Raw genomic sequence first — 18,858 nt, forward strand, 5'->3', positions numbered from 1 at the left:
AGCTAATACACTTTGATAAAGCATTTAATCTGTAATCAGTCATCTAATTCAAATCATTTTTCACCTTTTTGTAAACAGGAGCAAGTACCTGGAAGCACCACCACCATCGTTCTGAGGAACCTCAAGCCTGACACACCTTACACAATATCAGTGCTACCTATCTACCCCGTCAGAGAGGGGAAACGTCAGGCTGAGAATGGAAAGACGTGTGAGTAGCAATGTAAAATGAAGTGGTAGCGTATGCAATCTTGAAAAGGGATTTGTGAACATTGGAAATATAAACTGAGAAACATAAAATAATGGTTTACTTGATTTTCCCAATAATCACATAATCATAGTACCACACTTAAAGTTATTACATTTTTTCCCCAGTGCCTTTGGGTGGAGTGACCAATCTGCAGGTCACCAACCCTACCCACACCACCCTCACCGCCAGCTGGGACGCAGCCGACGGCAACGTGCAGGGCTATAAAGTCATCTACACTCCCGTCGCAGGAGGCCTTGAGATCATTGTGAGTATTCTACTATACTGTTAACCACACTGCCTCTCCATAGGCCTATTACTCAACAGTGACACGTGATGTCACATTTGTGCCAGCCTAACACATTGGCTTCTAATCCTGTGGGAAGAAAGAATCCTGTCTCATTTCACCGCCATACTTTGTGGAGTGGGGATTTCGTCAGCCCGAAATGAGAAGTTAGCGTTGAGGAGTTAACGTTAAGGACTTAGCGTTGGCGGTTAGCCTGCTGTGCTAAGCATGATGAGAGGCAGCAGCAAAGTGGTCATGCCGCCGTGACGTTGTAGCCTAGTGGCGATGGAGTTTAGGCCGGGTGGGAGCTAACAGACTGTGAAACAGCTCTGTGATCACAATTATAATGCAATTGACTTTTTGGTTTGGCCGCTTATGTGGAACAAAATCCTCTAAGGCACTGTTTGGTTTATCTGTGTAGAATTGGCCTGTTCCGTGTGGTGTATGCCATAGCTCTCACTCTCAATCAAACCTCACATCAAAATAAACTCCACAGAAGGGAGATGAACTGGACCAGTAGAAGCTGTAGTTCATGTAGTTTTACAGACCATAGAACAACTGTGGTACATGGGCCTTATCTTGTGGATCTGGTGTATGAAATACCATCTGCATCCAAAATGGCACCCTATTCCTTATATAGTGCACTACTTTTAACCAGCTGAGGTCAGAAGTAGTGCTCTATGTGAGGAATAGGGTGTCTTTTGGGAGGCAGCCATAGTGTTCCTGTATGTCTGTTGGAGCTTCTTTTGGTGAGACACCATCTCGTTCTACTTTGTAGGAGCAAGTCTCAGAGAGCACAACCACCACAATTCTGAAGAGCCTCTCACCTAACACACAGTACACAGTCACTGTTCTGCCAGTGTACCCCGAGGGGGATGGGCAGACCCAGGCCAAGGATGGAACAACAAGTGAGTAACGATGACTTATACCACAGCTTTGTTGAATACAATATCTTTCTGTAACTTTGTAGCAAGCACAGTCTGCATATGTAGGTGCATTTTGCATCATGATTACAAGGTGTCCCGATATCTTTTCCAACTGTCCCGATATCTTTCCCAACTGTTCCGTTATCTGGTTTTAATGTCCAATCTAAAATGCCCTTCTAGCCAATCAGAAGGGCATTCTAGAATGGACATTAAAACCAGATAATGGGACAGTTGGAAAATTGTACAGTGAAAGAGATGAATATATTAGCTCATCTGCAGACATACAATCTACATCATGGTTTTCAAATCAAAGTGCTAAGCTACTCTGTTTTCTCTTGGTGCTCAGAGCCCCTGGGCTTCGTGAAGAACCTGCAGGTCATTGAACCCACCACCAGCACCCTGAAAGTGCGCTGGGATGCAGCTGAGGGGAAAGTGCGCGAGTACATCATTGTCTACATCCCAACTGCAGGCGGAGAGCAGGAAGTGGTATGTCCTGGTAGTCTCACCAACATAACACCCCTCCTAATTTTCTGAGAATGGCCTACTCCAGTAGAGGCTTGTGGAGGGTGAAATCCATTACAATGAAGCCATCCTTTGATTTAAAGTGACACAAGCCTCGACTGGTGTATTCCCATGAAGCTAGTCAACATGGCTTTCTGCTGGTGTATTCCCCTGAAGCTAGTCAACATGACTTTCTGCTGGTGTATTACCCTGAAGCTAGTCAACATGGCTTTCTGCTGGTGTATTCCCCTGAAGCTAGTCAACATGGCTTTCTGCTGGTGTATTCCCCTGAAGCTAGTCAACATGGCTTACTGCTGGTGTATTCCTCTGAAGCTAGTCAACATGGCTTTCTGCTGGTGGTTTCCCCTGAAGCTAGTCAACATGACTTTCTGCTGGTGTATTCCCCTGAAGCTAGTCAACATGGCTTTCTGCTGGTGTATTCCCCTGAAGCTAGTCAACATGGCTTACTGCTGGTGTATTCCTCTGAAGCTAGTCAACATGGCTTACTGCTGGTGGTTTCCCCTGAAGCTAGTCGACATGGCTTACTGCTGGTGTATTCCCCTGAAGCTAGTCAACATGGCTTTCTGCTGGTGTATTCCCCTGAAGCTAGTCAACATGGCTTTCTGCTGGTGTATTCCCCTGAAGCTAGTCAACATGGCTTACTGCTGGTGTATTACCCTGAAGCTAGTCAACATGGCTTTCTGCTGGTGTATTCCCCTGAAGCTAGTCAACATGGCTTTCTGCTGGTGTATTCCCCTGAAGCTAGTCAACATGGCTTTCTGCTGGTGTATTACCCTGAAGCTAGTCAACATGGCTTTCTGCTGGTGTATTACCCTGAAGCTAGTCAACATGGCTTTCTGCTGGTGTATTCCCCTGAAGCTAGTCAACATGGCTTTCTGCTGGTGTATTCCCCTGAAGCTAGTCAACATGGCTTTCTGCTGGTGTATTCCCCTGAAGCTAGTCGACATGGCTTACTGCTGGTGTATTCCCCTGAAGCTAGTCAACATGGCTTTCTGCTGGTGTATTCCCCTAAAGCTAGTCAACATGGCTTTCTGATTCTGACTGATATTCTATCTTCTTCTTTCTTGAACAGGACCAGGTGTCTGGAACAACGACCACCACTGTTCTGAAGGAACTCAATCCAGATACGGAATACACTGTGACAGTGGTGCCTGTCTACCATGAGATGGAGGGTCTCTCTAGGTCTCAGAATGGAAAGACAAGTGGGTTGAAATGACAGGGTGAAATTAAATGAGTTGAAATGACAGGGTGAAATTAAATGATAAGGGTGGCAGGTAGCCTAGTGGTTAGAGTAACCAAATGATTGCTTGTTCGAATACCTGAGCCGACAAGGTGAAAAATTGGTCAATGTGCCCTTGAGCAAGGCACTTATCCCTAATTAGCGCATGGGGGGCCTTACTACTATGGTTGACCCTGTAAAACAACACATTTCATTGCACCTATCCGGTGTATGTGACGATAAAAACATATATATTTTCTTCTTAAAAACAAAATGTGTCTGGTACTTAGGTATTGGCAGCTCGTACAATACAGTAAGTGTGATGCTATAACATTGTATCCTCTGCCTCAGATCCTTTGGGTGGAGTGAAGAACATGAAGGTCATCGACCCCACCATCAACAGTCTGTCTGTTCGCTGGGACCCAGCTGTCGGTAACGTGCGCAACTACAAGGTCTTCTACGTGGCCCAGCCAGATGGGAGGGAGCAAATGGTATGTATCCTATTCATCTCTCCATCCCTTTTACTGTCAACCCAGTCATGTTTACATTATAATCAAGTTGTGTAATTGTCATACAGTGCTAACATTGATCTTCACTTTGCCCTGAACAGGAACAAGTCTCAGGGGGCACCACCAACCTTATCCTGCGTAACCTGGAGTCTGATACCCAATACAACGTGTCTGTTGTCCCAGTCTACCCAGACGTGGAGGGCATACTGCAGTCTGAGATGGGAAAGACAAGTGAGTGAAGCATTTCAGTACTTACTTTAGCTCATGAACCTCATACTCTAACACTATGGAAGCACTATGGAAGCATATACCTGTCAAAATGTTTCATTTTGAAATGACAGCTTTTTGACAGCTACAAGCTTCCATATCCCATATTACAGTTGTGTGATTCCATATCAGAATAGATTTGACTCAGTAACGGCTTAAGAACATTAGCGTTGACATTTACTTGGAATGATGTTGATGTGTATCTTCTTCTTCCTCAGAGCCTCTGGGTGGAGTGAAGAACCTGCAGGTGACTGACCCCACAACAAACTCCCTGAGGGTACGCTGGGAGCCAGCGGAGGGGGACGTGCGCCAGTACACTGTCATCTACGCCCCGCTAGCAGGAGGACCTGAACTTAAGGTACAAAAACAACACTTTGTCTCATACGGTATAGAAGCGATATTTGAAGACTCACATAACTGATCACTTTGAACATTATAAACATGTAGGTTGAATACTTGATTAAGCTACCTCTTTATTAGGGTGGTTTTACTTAACATTTTTGCTAATCTGATGACACCTTTTCACAGACTATGGTTTCTGGGATGTCAACCAACACCGTTCTGAGGAACCTTGTGCCAGACACAGAGTACAAGGTGACATTGGTGCCTATGTACGGCGATATTGAAGGGAAGAGAAATTCTGAAAATGGAAAGACAAGTACGTCATGACTGAAAAAAAACAGACAATACAGGGACAATGAGTACAGTGAAGAAGAAAAAAAAGAGTTACAAAATAGAATAAGTGATTTGATGCTAAACTTGTTGTTTTGTGTCTTGTCAGAGGCGTTGGGTGGGGTGAAGAACCTGCAGGTCACCGACCCCTCTACTAGCTCCCTCAAGGTGCGCTGGGAGCCAGCGGAGGGCAACGTGCGTCAGTACCGCCTCTTCTACGTCCCTGCCTCTGGCGGAGCCGAGGACATGGTAAGACCACCAACTATCCATGCCTTAACTTCTGATGCTGCACAGGGTATCTCTTGACCAATCAGATTTGAGTCGACTACGGCATCCATATTAGGAATTTATATACCTAAAATCTGACGACTTCCTAATATGGATGCTATAGCATCTATGGTATAAACACTGATAATGCAAGTCAAACACCTCTCTGTGAACAGGAGCAAGTGTCTGGTGGCACCACCAACACCATCCTAAGGAACCTTCTCTCAGACACGCTGTACACTGTCACCGTGGTCCCCGTCTACCCCGAGGGAGAGGGCCTGCGCCAGTCAGAGACTGGAAAGACGCGTAAGTTATCAACTGACAAAATTCCAATCATCCATTTTGTTTTCATCGGGATAAAGACGTGCTCTTTTCAGTTGGTTTGATTCAGTGGCACTTCAAATTTGGAGCCTGTTTGGTTTTTCCAAAGTTTGAACTCAGATATCAAGATACCGGTAGATAGGTCTCAGAATAATAGATACCCTCATAGGGAAACATTGTTGGTGAGGTCAACATTTAACAAAACTGAGTGGAAATAGAAAATGTTGTATTGAAATCTCTGAACCAGATAGCATTTGCACAACCCCCCTCCCCCATAACGTTTAGATGGAACAAAGGTGTAGTTTATCTCACCATAACAATAATAATAACAACAACAATAATACCACTAATAATAACAAGAATAATAACAATAACAATAATAACAAAACAATAACACTAATAACAAGAATAATAACAAGAATAATAATAACAATAACAAGAATAATAACAATAATAATAATAATATGTTGCCCTGCCTGTGTCTGTTCTTTTTAATACCCTGCTGTGTGCATCGATGTTGTTTCTGCTCAAATGGTTTGCCATGTGCAGTCAGCAGAAATCCATCCCAGTGAAGTGAATTGGAATGCTGTGATTCCAGCGGAGCATATCAGTATTACAGAACATATGGTGCATAATGATTCCACAGGGGCTTCCACAGGGGCTTGTGCATGGCTAAGACGAAAATGTTCAATGGGAGTCAAGCATTCTATTTATACTCGCTAAGTCCTTGTCAGTCTTGAGACAGAGACACAGATTTATGATCGTTGACTCATATTTGATGCGCTCTGATGTCCGTACAAATGGGAAGATACTCTATGTTTGACAGACTAGTCTTCCTAAACACACCATATGCATGTGTTTCATATACTGTAGAATGAACCTCGCTGTTGGATAAACAGGTTCTATTTGGAATGTTTTTACTTATGAATAAGGTGGCTGGGTCTGAGTCTACGTACTGCATCTAATCTTTAATGGGCTAACGTGCTGAATGCCAGAGGAATATGCACATCTGTTTTAGTTTAAAAGTGAAGTTAAGAGGCTTTTGCATAAACCCAAACGGTGCAACTTCTCTGTACATTCTCTTCACATAGACACTATAAAATCACTTGGTTACTAGAGACTACTTCCCTCCCCCCTTTTTTTACTGAGCTACATCCTGTTTGAAACATAGCAGTCTATTAATTCTCACATTTTCTTGTGGTATCTTCACTTAGTACTCTTCTAAGTAAGGCATTGTAAAGTCAAATCAGAGTTGTTGTTTGTAGAGTAAAATCAGAGTTGTTGTTTTGTGTTTTTGAGGTTGTATATATAATTGCCCTCCCCTCTCTTGACTTTCTCTGACCCTTTTTGACCCCCAGTTCCACGAACCCCTCCTAAGAACATCCAGATCTACAACCCCACTACCAACAGCCTGAACGTGCGCTGGGAGCCCGCCTCTGGCCAGGTGCAGCAGTACCGCATCGTCTACGCACCTCTGTCTGGAGACAGACCCGCCGAGACAGTAAGTTCTCTACATGCATCCCAAATAGCACCCTATTCCCTATGTAGTGCCCTACTTTTGATGAAGATATCGAAAACCCTCACTCGAAGAGTTTGTTAGGAAGTCTGTTTAGAAGCTCCACAGATGGCATTCCCTTAGCAATGAGGTTGGTGTTCATTAGGCTAATGGGGAAATCCAGACTTTTTGGCTTTTAATTCTCTGTCTATCAGCATTGATTTTATGCACCGATGCGATACACATATCTTGGATTACAGGAGAAAGATAGAGCTAATTGGCCTACAAACAGCTTTTACTGTACCACTAGCAGTTTGGAAAATGTGCACATGCACATCTGCGATAGACATAGATGAAAATTGTAACGTTTGATGTTTTGGCCTTGGTTGGACGATAATGAGGCTGTTTTTATTGGAATGTTCTTTGATGCAGCAGTAGGCCTTAAAAATGCCTCATGCTAAGAGACAGATTTTTTTTTACCAAAGCGTTCGCTAGCTCAGCTAACCTCCTGTCTATTCTCAATCAGGCTCCATTTTGTAAGGAGGACAGCCTTATGAGTGCTTTTCACAGGAAATATACTTTATTATATACCTCAGCTACCTGCATGTCTTGTCCATCACTCTTTCAACTATGAGATTTTCAGTTAAATCCTCAGATAAGCTTTAGATGAAGGTATTTAGCATGATGTAATGGCCGTCCCCCAGACAAGTTAATAGATAATGTGCTGCTTAGTGACAGTGGTGACCCTGGTGATATGATGAGACTGGGCCCCACTGTTGTTAGAAACAGGGGTGAGATAGATACAGTACACGTTGAGGCCTGTCCAATGACAGAGCACCGGTCTCGTGGTGTTGGTTACGTCTTTGCATTTACCAGACGATGGATGCTTCATAACACTCATTTGTTTATCAATCACTTCTTAGCTAAATTCATGTATTTGTTTAGCGTTTTAAACCTCTTCAGGGCTTTGTTAGTACTTCATGTTAACCTTTGGCACTAGGCTCCCTCCAAGAAGACTCTAGCATGGATTAACAGTGAGCTCATTATGTACGTTAGCAGTGCCAGAGCAGTATGTAATGCATGAAAAAGGTCATTTGAATAAGAATCCTTCTTCCATGATGCATCCCAAATGACGCTCTATACTAACGTAGTGCTCTAAATAGGGAATAGGTTTCCATTTGGGATGCAAAACAATCTTCCTCTCTGGGAAACCATCATTGTGATCTATGTCTTATGACCTCTCCAAAGGTCCTGGTCCCGGGAAACATCAACAACGCGTTCCTGGACTCGCTCATTCCCGACACGCCGTACTCGATCAGTGTCCTGGCTCTGTATGCCGATGGGGAGGGCTCACCAGTGAAGGGAGACGGCAAAACATGTGAGACCTGAATCCAACTTTGTTGTTTACATTGATACTACTGACTCATGCGACTCTTGTTTACATTGATACTCTCGACTCATGATTGTTACTAATGCTTCTACACATATTTGCTTATACTATAGTCTACATTCAAGTACACACACACACACACACACACACACACACACACACACACACACACACACACACACACACACACACACACACACACACACACACACACACACACACACACACACACACACACACACACACACACACACACACACACACACTAGGTCAAATCAAATCCAATGTTATATGTCACATGCTTTGTAAACAACAGGTGTGGACTAACAGTGAAATGCTTACTTACGGACCCTTCCCAACAATGCAGAGAGATTTTGTTTTTTAGAAATAATAGAAACACGTAATAACAAAAGTAATAGTAAATACACAATGAGTAACGATAACTTGGCTATATACACAGGGTACCAGTACCTAGTCGATATGCAGGGGTACGAGGTAATTGTGGTAGATATGTACATATACAGTAACTAGAAGTAAAGTGATTAGGCAACATTATATTAGGCAACATTATAAACAGTAGCAACCGCGTATGTGCTGAGTCAAAAAAGGGTCAGGGCAGATAGTTTGGGTAGTTATTTGGTTAGCTATTTAACTAAATATTTAGAAGTCTTATGGCTTGGGGGTAGAAGCTGTTCAGGGTCCTGTTGGTTCCAGACTTGGTGCATCGGTATCTCTTGCCTTGCGGTAGCAGAGAGAAAAGTCTATGACTTGGGTGGCTGGAGTCTGACAATGACAATTTTGGGCATTCCTCTGACACCGCCTGGTATAGAGGTCCTGGGTGGCAGGGAGCTCGTCCCCAGTGATGTACTGGGCCGTACAAACTACCCTCTGTAGCACCTTGCGGTCAGATGCCAAGCAGTTGTCATACCAAGCGGTGAGGCAGCCAGACAAGATGCTCTCAATGGTGCAGCTGTTTAACATTTTGAGGATCATGTGGTGTGCAGCGTTGCTAGGTACATGTGTTTGAGTGTAACCCAGTATTTTTGCTGTTGCTGTTGCAGTGCCCCGTGTTGGACCTAGGAACCTGCGGGTGTTTGATGCCACCACCAACACTCTGACCATCGTTTGGGACCACGCGGAGGGCCCAGTGCAGCAATACAAGATCGCCTACGCCCCCACCACTGGAGACCCCATCACTGAGTTTGTGAGTTCATAGGTTGGATACCATATGGCACCCATAGGGCTCTGGCCTAAAGTAGTGCACTATATAAGGAATAGGGTGCCATTTGGTACACATACAGAGTCTCTCTCGACAGACTTTCACGTAGCAGGGAACTTAAAGGTTTACTCGAGGGACGAGTGAGTTCATGACCTAAACATGTCTCTTTTTATATTTGTCTGAGTTGCAAATCAAATACACTCCTTCACACTCGCATGAACTTACTGTTCAACATGTTACAACTGCCAAAGCACTGTAGGCCTACAAAGTCTTACTTCAGCGCCTGTTTGGTTAACTCCAGCAAATAACTGCTGATTAGTAAGACGAATTAAAGGCTCAGTTAGATCAACATTATCACACATTACGTTACATTACGTTGGATTATTAATGACTTTAAACACAGAGCTGGAGCACTTTAGGGCAGCACAGCAGCACTGCATAATTATTCCCTAGTAAGCCAACCATTGAGTGACATAACAAATGCTTCTAAACGAGAAAGGTCAGGAGAGCTAACCCTCCAGTGTTCCATGAGGACAGGGAACTTTCATTAATTGCCTTCTTTTTGCTCTCTGCTGCAAGCCTAGAATTAGTGCATAGCTTCCAAAAGTAATTCCATAATTATGTTCCTTTTTTAATGAACTGACTAAGTTCTCTGTGGTACCTTTCCTCACAGACGGTTGTTCCTGGCAACAGAAACAATGCCATCCTGCAGAACCTGCTTCCTGACACTCCCTACAGCATAACTGTTGAAGCCATCTATGCTGATGGAGCAGGGCCATCTCTGATCGGGCCCGGACGCACAGGTAACGCAGTTAGGAAAAGTGTTCAGGAAGTGTTCAGTCTAGTATACTGTACACCTGACGGTCTAGCTAGAGGGACAGAATTTCCAAGCCTGATGAACTGAGCTGGGAGTGAGAACTGGAAAATACTTACAAGAGCCATACCATACCGATTCCCCAAAAAATCTTTTTGAAGAGTTGGGAAGATTAACAGTAGAGGCAACTGGGAAAGCTCAACGACTGGTGAACAATTGCCCCGAGATACACAAACAATAGAAACTTTATTTCTTGGCTTTAAAAGAAGCACCACTGTGGATGGGCCTCGCTCCAATGGGTTGTCACCACCCACGCAAACCAACCTACCCACTACCCAGTTCAGCTCCCTCAGCAAGACTATGAAAAAAATCTATCCAGTCTAAACACATGTATTACTCATAATAGTCTTCATAAACTGAGGAGGAGGAAAAACAACAGTGGCTGCTGTAGACTTGGAGCCCAGGATATGCTGTGGTAGTGTGGTGACTTACTGCATTGGGGGCTAGCTATTCTGGAAATGGGGTCATGGCCTCACTTGTTGTTGGCCGTAATTGCCGTGACTGATTGAATGTTGACATGTGTCTGCTCTCTCTGCTGGTGCTCTGCCTCTGTTATAGTCGGCCTGCTGGAGCCCTTGAGCCTGCGCGTCTCAGACGAGTGGTACACCCGCTTCCGTGTGGCCTGGGACCCCTCGCCGTCTCCAGTGCTCGGATACAAGCTGGTCTACACGCCTGCGGGTGAGATGACGTCAGACTCTGGGCCACGCCTGTGCAGTCATGAGAAGGGACCCATAACACCCTGAGTTACAAGACTTCTCAATATCATGCTTTGTCATGCAGGGTTTTATATTTCATTGTCCATATCAACCAACCACACTTTCTAGTACAAAGCCAAAGTTTATTAACAACAATGAACAAGTAATGATGCAGAATAATTTTCATGAAATCACACCTTTACATTTCAAATGAGATGATTTCAGGTTTAGATCAGACCGCTCCTCTCCTCTCCGTACGAGTTTGTGTTGTAGTGTTGCTGTTGTAACGTAGAGTTTGCGTTGTGTTTTGCCTGCAGAAGAAGATCAGAGTAAGAGCTTGGACGTATTTGTGGGTGACGTGACCTCATACACCCTCCAGAACCTGCTCCCTGGCACCACCTACGATGTCAAAGTGTTTGCCCAGTATGGGGCTGGCATGAGCGGGGCCCTTGAAGGACAGGGAACAACACGTATGTGTTTGAATAACAGAAATATCACCTTGCTTGAACATCAATGCTAACCTGAAGACATGCTTAGTCCCAAATAGCACCCTATTCCCTACATAGTGCATTACTTTTGACCAGGGTCCACTGTAGCCTCAGTCTTGAAGTCAGTCTGATCTCTTCTTCTTGTGTTCTGCTCCACAGTCTACCTGAACGTCACCAACATCGAGAACTACAACGTTGGCTTCGACAAGTTCTGCATCAAGTGGAGTCCTCACAGGGCTGCCACTTCCTACAGGATCAAGCTCAACCCTCTGGACCGTAAGTCTCAATCTTAAAGCCATAATCCTGAATTCCTGTTTCATCCAAACATTAATAGCAGATTTCACCTTTAAGCTTGGATAGATGAGACACTTTTTCTACCCTGAAAAATTGCTGCATTCCAATTGAGTATATGCTTCCTTTTATGTAAAAAATCTGAAGCCACAAGGAGAATGTTGAAGGGACATCAACACATGATGTATTAGTCAGTCACTAGTCAGAGATGCTATAGATCCTCCACGGATCAGAGCCACACCCTCTTCTGTGTTCAGAACATTGAAATGGCACTGTGCTGCGTGTTGAGATTGAGTCTAGACATTCACACGACTGTTTATCCTTAGCCCTCCCCTGTGTTTATCCCTCGAAGGAGAATGCATGATGTGGCGTTTTCTGAAAGCATACGTCCACCAAATTTTAATTGTATCTCTGACTGAAAAGATGACATCCTTTTAATTACTGTCTGCCTTTGAATCAATCTGTTTCATATTCACACATAGAACCGGGGTATAAACTGTTAAAAATAGGAAGCAGTATCGCAAGGATTTAAATATTGACATGATAGTCATTACCCATGACACATTTCCAAACTAAAGCCGTCTTTGCTTGTGTGAGAAAGACAGCTGCTGCAGAAAGCACTCCCCGAAGGTAAACAGTCCCCAAGTTTTGAGAAGCTAGCAACCTTTTAAAGATGCATCAGACATAGACAGAGGCAATGGTTTGTCTGAAGAGGAATGCAAACAGTGGTGGAGGAGCGAGGATCATGGCAAACGTCTCTGACCAAAAATGACTAAGCAATGACTATGGGAGCCTTAAGCAGAAAGGAGTCAGCCTAGGAGAGGTGAATGGGGGGATAATTCTACTTTATAAGGCCATTGTCTTGGTCTCATGGTTCATTTGACCCCCCAAAAAACATTCTCAAAATATGTCTGCATTTCCCCCAAAACAATTCATATTGAATTACATGTGTAGAGTGATAACACAGATATTACATGTATTTTGACATTATTGTTTAACCGCAGAACTGTCAAATAACCCCAGCTGAATGGCATTAACTCTGGTTTGCGTACTCAGAGAAGACCTATGAATTTTATGAGGAGCAACGTTTCAGGCAGCAGCCTCGGCAGTCAACACATGTCAACATGTTTCTCTTCTCAACATATTTCTACATGTCTCATATTTCTCTTTGTGCTGTCTCTGTCTAGCCTCCAGTAAAGGTCAGCAGGAGATCACCATCACTGCAGCTCAGAGCCAGTACTGCTTCGAGGGTCTCTCCCCGGACGCTCTCTACAGCGCCACCGTGTTCGTTCAGACCCCCAACTTGGAGGGCCCCGGAGTCAGCACCAAGGAGAGAACCCGTGAGTATCTAAAGTCTTCAAAATGTTACTTTAAGTGTTGTTTTGTGAATTCTTGTCTATTTTTACTTATTGTTGTCTCTTTGTCAAAGTGGTCAAGCCTACTGAAGCGCCAACACAACCCCCCACTCCTCCACCACCTCCTACCATCCCCCCTGCATGGGCAGGTAAGCAGAAATGGCACCATATCCACCACATCCATAAAGCCACAGAACCACACAGAACCAGACAGAACCAATCATAACCCAACAGAACCAATCATAACCACACTGAACCACACAGAACCATACAGAACCACACAGAACCATACAGAGCCACACAGAACCATACAGAACCACACAGAAACACACAGCACTGCATCCACCAATGCTATGGAATATTTGAGCTTCAAACCAGCTGTCAGCTTAAAAGACATCCGAATGGTTTTATTTGTGTGTGTTTTTAGTGCCATCAGAATGGTTTTATTTGTGTGTGTATTTAGTGCCATCAGAATGGTTTTATTTGTGTGTGTTTTTAGTGCCATTAGGTGAAAGTAATAAAAAGGCAAGTTTAGAGAATATGCAAAACACTCAACATCTCATTATTTGGCAGAAGCAGAGACCTGCAGACTTCCTCTAGATCAGAGTTAGTGTTAGTGCCAGTTATTAAACTAATGGCTGCCACATGGTCCACACAGACCCCCAGGGTTTTTCAATGGAACACACCCATTGACTAATGAATAACCTAGGTGTCCAAAGAAGCTGTTTGTTTGATAAGATATTGTGTAAAACTTGTTTATGGACTCAGACTTGGAGGAAGGGGATTGCGAGAGATAAAAGAAATGTGCTCTACCACATCAGGCAGACATTATCTTTTGTTTTGCCAACTACTTTTTTTGTACTAAGCGAGAAAGCCATTAAAGAGCAGTTCATTTCCAGCCCTCATGGTGACCAAATGTTTCTTGTTTTGATCGTTTTTTTCAGGAAAGTATGATCAATTAAACCAATAATTGCTATGTACAACTTCATTATGTCATTGTTTTCCTCGATGGTTTTGTTTTTGAGATTCCTGCAGACGTTTTTATTTTCGAGGTTGCCCACTCTCTTTCTGATGCCTGGTGTTCCAGGCAGCTCAGAGTCTGCGGCCTGCCATGGAATCTATGTAGTGCAGTTCATTGAGTTGTTTTTATTCTGCATCAGTGTGCAAAGGTGCCAAGGCAGATGTGGTGTTCCTTATCGACGGCTCGTGGAGTATCGGGGAAGAGAACTTCCGGAAAGTGGTGCAGTTCGTCTTCAGCATGATTGGAGCCTTCGACGTCATCGGATCGACAGGAATGCAGGTGTGTAGTGCTGTAAATAGAGGTATAAATCGTGTTACAATATGCTTTTAAGACTATAATTGTTAGTCAACTTGGTGATAGCTGTTAGTTTTAGCATAACATACCACATAGAATACCAGGTACGCTATGACATCATACTACAACTCCTCGTAATGCTCATGTCTGTTTACTTTGGAAACAGGTGTCGTTCGTTCAGTACAGCGACGAAGCAAAGACAGAGTTCAGGCTGAACTCTTACTCGGACAAGGGCAGCGGTCTCGCTGCTCTACAGCTCATTCAGTACAGAGGAGGAAACACTAAGACCGGTGAGCCTCTTCCCAAACCCAGCACCCACCAACTAGTCTCAGGTTGTAAACGTTACAATGACACCAACACGTTCCATGAGCCTGGTCCCAGATCTGTGTCTGCTCTTACCAAATCCATTACTGTCACTGGCATGATAATGAGTGACAAGGAGTTGGCATTATGGCACAAACAGACTGGCATTCAGGCCAAACATGCTTATTCTTTATAGATCCATCCACTAAATAGACATTGTTGTCTATTCAAAGTTATCCGATATCACACTAATTAAATTGACATTTTCATTGACCTTTCTTTGCTCTTGATCAGGTGTTGCTCTGAAGCATGTCAAGGAGAAGGTATTTACGTCTGAAAATGGAATGAGGAGGAATGTCCCCAAGGTTGTGGTAGCTGTCACAGACGGTCGTTCTCAGGATGAGGTGAAGAAAACCGCTGCCGCACTGCAGCATGCTGGTAAGGGTTACTGAGTTTGTTGAACAGGAATCTTCCAGTCAAACCGTCAATCACAACGAGTGTGTTGTTTGTGTTGTTTATGTTGTCATTGAAGTATCTACAATCTGTAACTTATTAGAATCACCAATACACATAGTTGGCTATGTTAGTTTATAAATTGGGTGGTTCCATGGTATATCAGCCATGGTATATCAGGTCGTATACCACTGGTATGACAAAACATACATTTTTACTGCTCTAATTATGTTGGTAACCAGTTTATAATAGCAATAAGGCACCTTGGGGCTTTGAGGTATATGGCCAATATACCATGGCTAAGGGCTGTGTCCAGGCACTCCGCGTTGCGTCGCGCATAAGACCAGCCCTTAGCCGTGGTATATTGGCCATATATATAACACACCTGCTCGGGCCTTATTGCTTAAGTGTGAACATGTTCCTCCTCCAGGTTACAGTGTGTTTGTGGTTGGTGTTGCCGATGTGGATTATGCTGAGCTGCAGAACATTGGGAGCAAGCCAAGCGACAGGCACATCTTCGTTGTGGACGACTTCGATGCCTTTGCAACTATCCAAGACAACCTTGTGACCTTCATTTGCGAAACCGCAACATCATGTGAGCTTTTTGGGGTCTTTTTTATTTTGGATAACACTAAAATTAATCGCTAACTGCTAAATACTTTATCTCCCATGAAAATAAAATCTAGAAACAAATTAAACTGTTGCTAATCTTTGATATTATCTTCACAGCTTGTCCCCTGATCTACCTAAATGGATTCACATCACCTGGTACGTATGCTCAGATGATTAATTATGTGCATCCCAAATTAGAACCAACTGCAGAAACAGCATGCATTATTTCCTCATTATTGTATATGAGGAATTTCTAGAACTTCTTAGAATTTCTTAGAACGTCCTAGAACTTCCTAGAACCTCCAAGATCTTAATAAGACTTATTTACCTTGTGTTCTAGGCTTCAGGATGCTGGAGGCATTCAACCTGACAGAGAAGACCTATGGCTATATCAAGGGAGTGTCTATGGAACCTGGTTCCTTCAACAGCCACACAGCCTATAGACTCCATAAGAACTCCTTCCTGACCCAGCCCACCACGTGAGTCTGAGATACCATTGTCTTGGATTAGAAAATTCTGGTATTTCCCCCCAAAATTCCCAGTTATTCAAGGTTTGAGAATTCCCGGAATCAGCAGGGAATAATAATCCAACCAGAATTTCTGGATAACCTAGGCATTTTGTGAAAGTTGACCAAATTTTGCAACTCTACCATCGTCTCTGGCTTGGATTGGTCAATTCTACATCTTGTGGTTGTATGTCTGCGCTGCTTTTCTGAGCTATTAAGGGATAATTGAGTTGCAGCACAAAACCTGCCAGCACTTGCTGTGGATCTCTAGTGAATTACATGTCATTAAAATGCCCTCAGGGAAACATGCTGGAAAACATTAGCTCAAAACCATACTTAGCTGAGCACGATTTGTTAATATGTTCCCTAATCATTCCATATGCTGTGGCTGACCTTGTCATGGCTTGATTGACCTTTGAAGGAAAGCAGCACCTAGAGAAGCATTTGATCTGCAGAATAAAAACATCAATACTTTTTTTCCAACTCCACTGTAAAAACTGTAAAACCAAGGAATTTGGGGAAAGTTGCTGTAATTTCGCAACCCTAATACTGTTTGTTCAGATTCTAATGATATTCTCAGACTGAAAGCTTGTCTACGCTCAAGTGGAGGAAGACTGAGGAGATGGAGGTCAATGCAGGGAGGCAACCATTAAGAAATTCTATGTTTTCGAACGTTACTTTTTTGTGGGTCCTTTCCATCATGTAAAAACTGTATAAACGTCTGTTTGGCACTTGGATATAGCCCAGGCCGCTAACATGACACGTCTTGCCCAACTATGTTCAGACAGACTGTTAGACCCCATTCCCCTCTAAACTAGGTCAATAGATTTACGACATCCTGTTAAGTGTTAAGCAGTGATCTGAAGTTCTGGCATATTGTTCTATCTGAAGTTCTGGCATACTGTTGATTTCACTCAGCCCACGTAGCTCAGAGACATCCAACTCCACTGTCTATCTCCTACATCATACATCTCTAAACGCTTTATCAGCTGCACAGTAGGCCTATCAAATATCCCCGGTCAGCTTAACATTCCACATAGTTTTACCTCTGTTTTTTACTCAAAGGAACAAATTCATCCATCACAGTGCTACATAAACATATGGTAATACTGTTTTACCCATTTCATATGTATATACTGTACTGTATTCTAGTGAAATCCTATTGAACTATTTCTGTACATATGCTATTCTATCCACGTATTCTTCAGATATCCATATACTGTCCATAATGTCTATACATCCCATCACATATATACTGAATATTGATGGTGAGTTGATTTTGTAGTTTTTGAATGGTCAGTCTAATTGTTGGTGTTGCGTGGGGGTTTGAACAGAGAGATCCACCCTGACGGACTACCTCACTCCTATACCATCATCATGATGTTCCGTCTTCTCCCGGACACACCCACTGAGGCCTTCGACATCTGGCAGGTGTCCACCAAGGACGACAAGCCTGAAGTCGGGGTCACCATCGATCGTAAGGCGTTCTAGCCTCTGACTTGTGCTGAATGGTTGCGGTTGTGGATTTGAAGGGGTTGAGGGTGCAGGGTTACAGTAATAGGTTACAAGAGGTTCCTGGGGCTGCATCCAAAATGCACCGTATTCCCTACATAGTGGGCCCTGGTTGAAGAAGTGCACTACATAGGGAATAGGGTGCCATTTGGGATGCTGCATAGAGGAAGGATGAAGTAGTGTTCTGTGAGGAGAAGATATCCAGCAGCTGTAGATATCTTTCTGTGGTTCTGTCTGATATCCTCTCATGGGATCAGTGAATGGATTGTAATGGGCTCCAGAGCCCAGGGCTGCATTGGTCTCCCTCAGTAACCACACGCAGCCTCATCCAACATCCTGTACTAGCTAGCTTCAGCTGGCCTTTATAAAGCCCCAACCATGCTGTTTTATGTTGTAGCTATCACAAAGCATATCTGTTTGTGCTTTCTGATAAACTATCCATTGATGATGGGGGAGTCCTGTTTCTAGTTTAGGAGCTTTGCATGACACCAAGTCCTAATGTGATGTTGGAGACCTAACTTTAACCTCTTTCTTTCTCTCTCTAATTGTGTTTTTCTCTTTTCAGCTTCTAGCCAAACTATATCGTATTATAACAAGGATACGAGGGGGGAGATCCAGAGGGTCACTTTCGACAATGATCAAGTGAAGAGAATCTTCCATGGAAGCTTCCACAAGGTAAACACTGACTGCTTGTCTGCGTGACTGTTGGGATTGGAGGAATATACTGGGTGTAGTGAAGTAAATGGCTGGATTATATAACGTTCTGGGCCTGGCAACTAAGACTGGAGGTGTGGTACATCAATCACAGCTGGCACCTTTGTTCTTGCGGTAAGCTTGGCATGTCCCGAGGATATACAGACACTGTGAAGGGATACCTGGCATTCCAAATATGTTATATGTTACAGGAGGTGTACCTCCGACACAGCTACAGACATGTGTGCTGCAAAACAATGCTTAATCAAACAGATGGTCTTGTGACCCCAATGTCACATGATGCACGGATTGTTGTTATTGATGGTAATCAATACCTCTCAACGTAATCAAGAGATAAAAGTGGCAATTGATCTTGTAGCAGTTTCTTTGGACATTAAAGCTAATCACATGGCTGGTTCATGTT

The 18,858-nt window shown here is 43.6% G+C and overlaps 1 protein-coding gene across 1 annotated transcript in view; it reads left to right on the forward strand.

Annotated features, from left to right (window-relative positions):
• Positions 1 to 18,858, forward strand: part of LOC120024228 (collagen alpha-1(XII) chain-like) — a 91,996-nt gene that overhangs the window by 55,858 nt on the left and 17,280 nt on the right. The window contains exons 31-49 of the mRNA XM_038968423.1: positions 4,755 to 4,894; positions 5,089 to 5,218; positions 6,592 to 6,734; positions 7,977 to 8,106; positions 9,180 to 9,322; positions 10,011 to 10,140; positions 10,770 to 10,889; positions 11,230 to 11,376; positions 11,554 to 11,674; positions 12,880 to 13,025; positions 13,115 to 13,189; positions 14,201 to 14,340; positions 14,522 to 14,645; positions 14,953 to 15,096; positions 15,542 to 15,706; positions 15,841 to 15,879; positions 16,064 to 16,202; positions 17,564 to 17,706; positions 18,307 to 18,416. Of these exons, the coding sequence (XP_038824351.1) occupies positions 4,755 to 4,894; positions 5,089 to 5,218; positions 6,592 to 6,734; positions 7,977 to 8,106; positions 9,180 to 9,322; positions 10,011 to 10,140; positions 10,770 to 10,889; positions 11,230 to 11,376; positions 11,554 to 11,674; positions 12,880 to 13,025; positions 13,115 to 13,189; positions 14,201 to 14,340; positions 14,522 to 14,645; positions 14,953 to 15,096; positions 15,542 to 15,706; positions 15,841 to 15,879; positions 16,064 to 16,202; positions 17,564 to 17,706; positions 18,307 to 18,416 (2,429 nt within the window). The remainder of the gene's footprint in view (positions 1 to 4,754; positions 4,895 to 5,088; positions 5,219 to 6,591; positions 6,735 to 7,976; positions 8,107 to 9,179; positions 9,323 to 10,010; positions 10,141 to 10,769; positions 10,890 to 11,229; positions 11,377 to 11,553; positions 11,675 to 12,879; positions 13,026 to 13,114; positions 13,190 to 14,200; positions 14,341 to 14,521; positions 14,646 to 14,952; positions 15,097 to 15,541; positions 15,707 to 15,840; positions 15,880 to 16,063; positions 16,203 to 17,563; positions 17,707 to 18,306; positions 18,417 to 18,858) is intronic.

Source organism: Salvelinus namaycush, chromosome 29 (assembly GCF_016432855.1).
Source record: "Salvelinus namaycush isolate Seneca chromosome 29, SaNama_1.0, whole genome shotgun sequence".
In the NCBI taxonomy this organism is placed as follows: domain Eukaryota; kingdom Metazoa; phylum Chordata; class Actinopteri; order Salmoniformes; family Salmonidae; genus Salvelinus; species Salvelinus namaycush.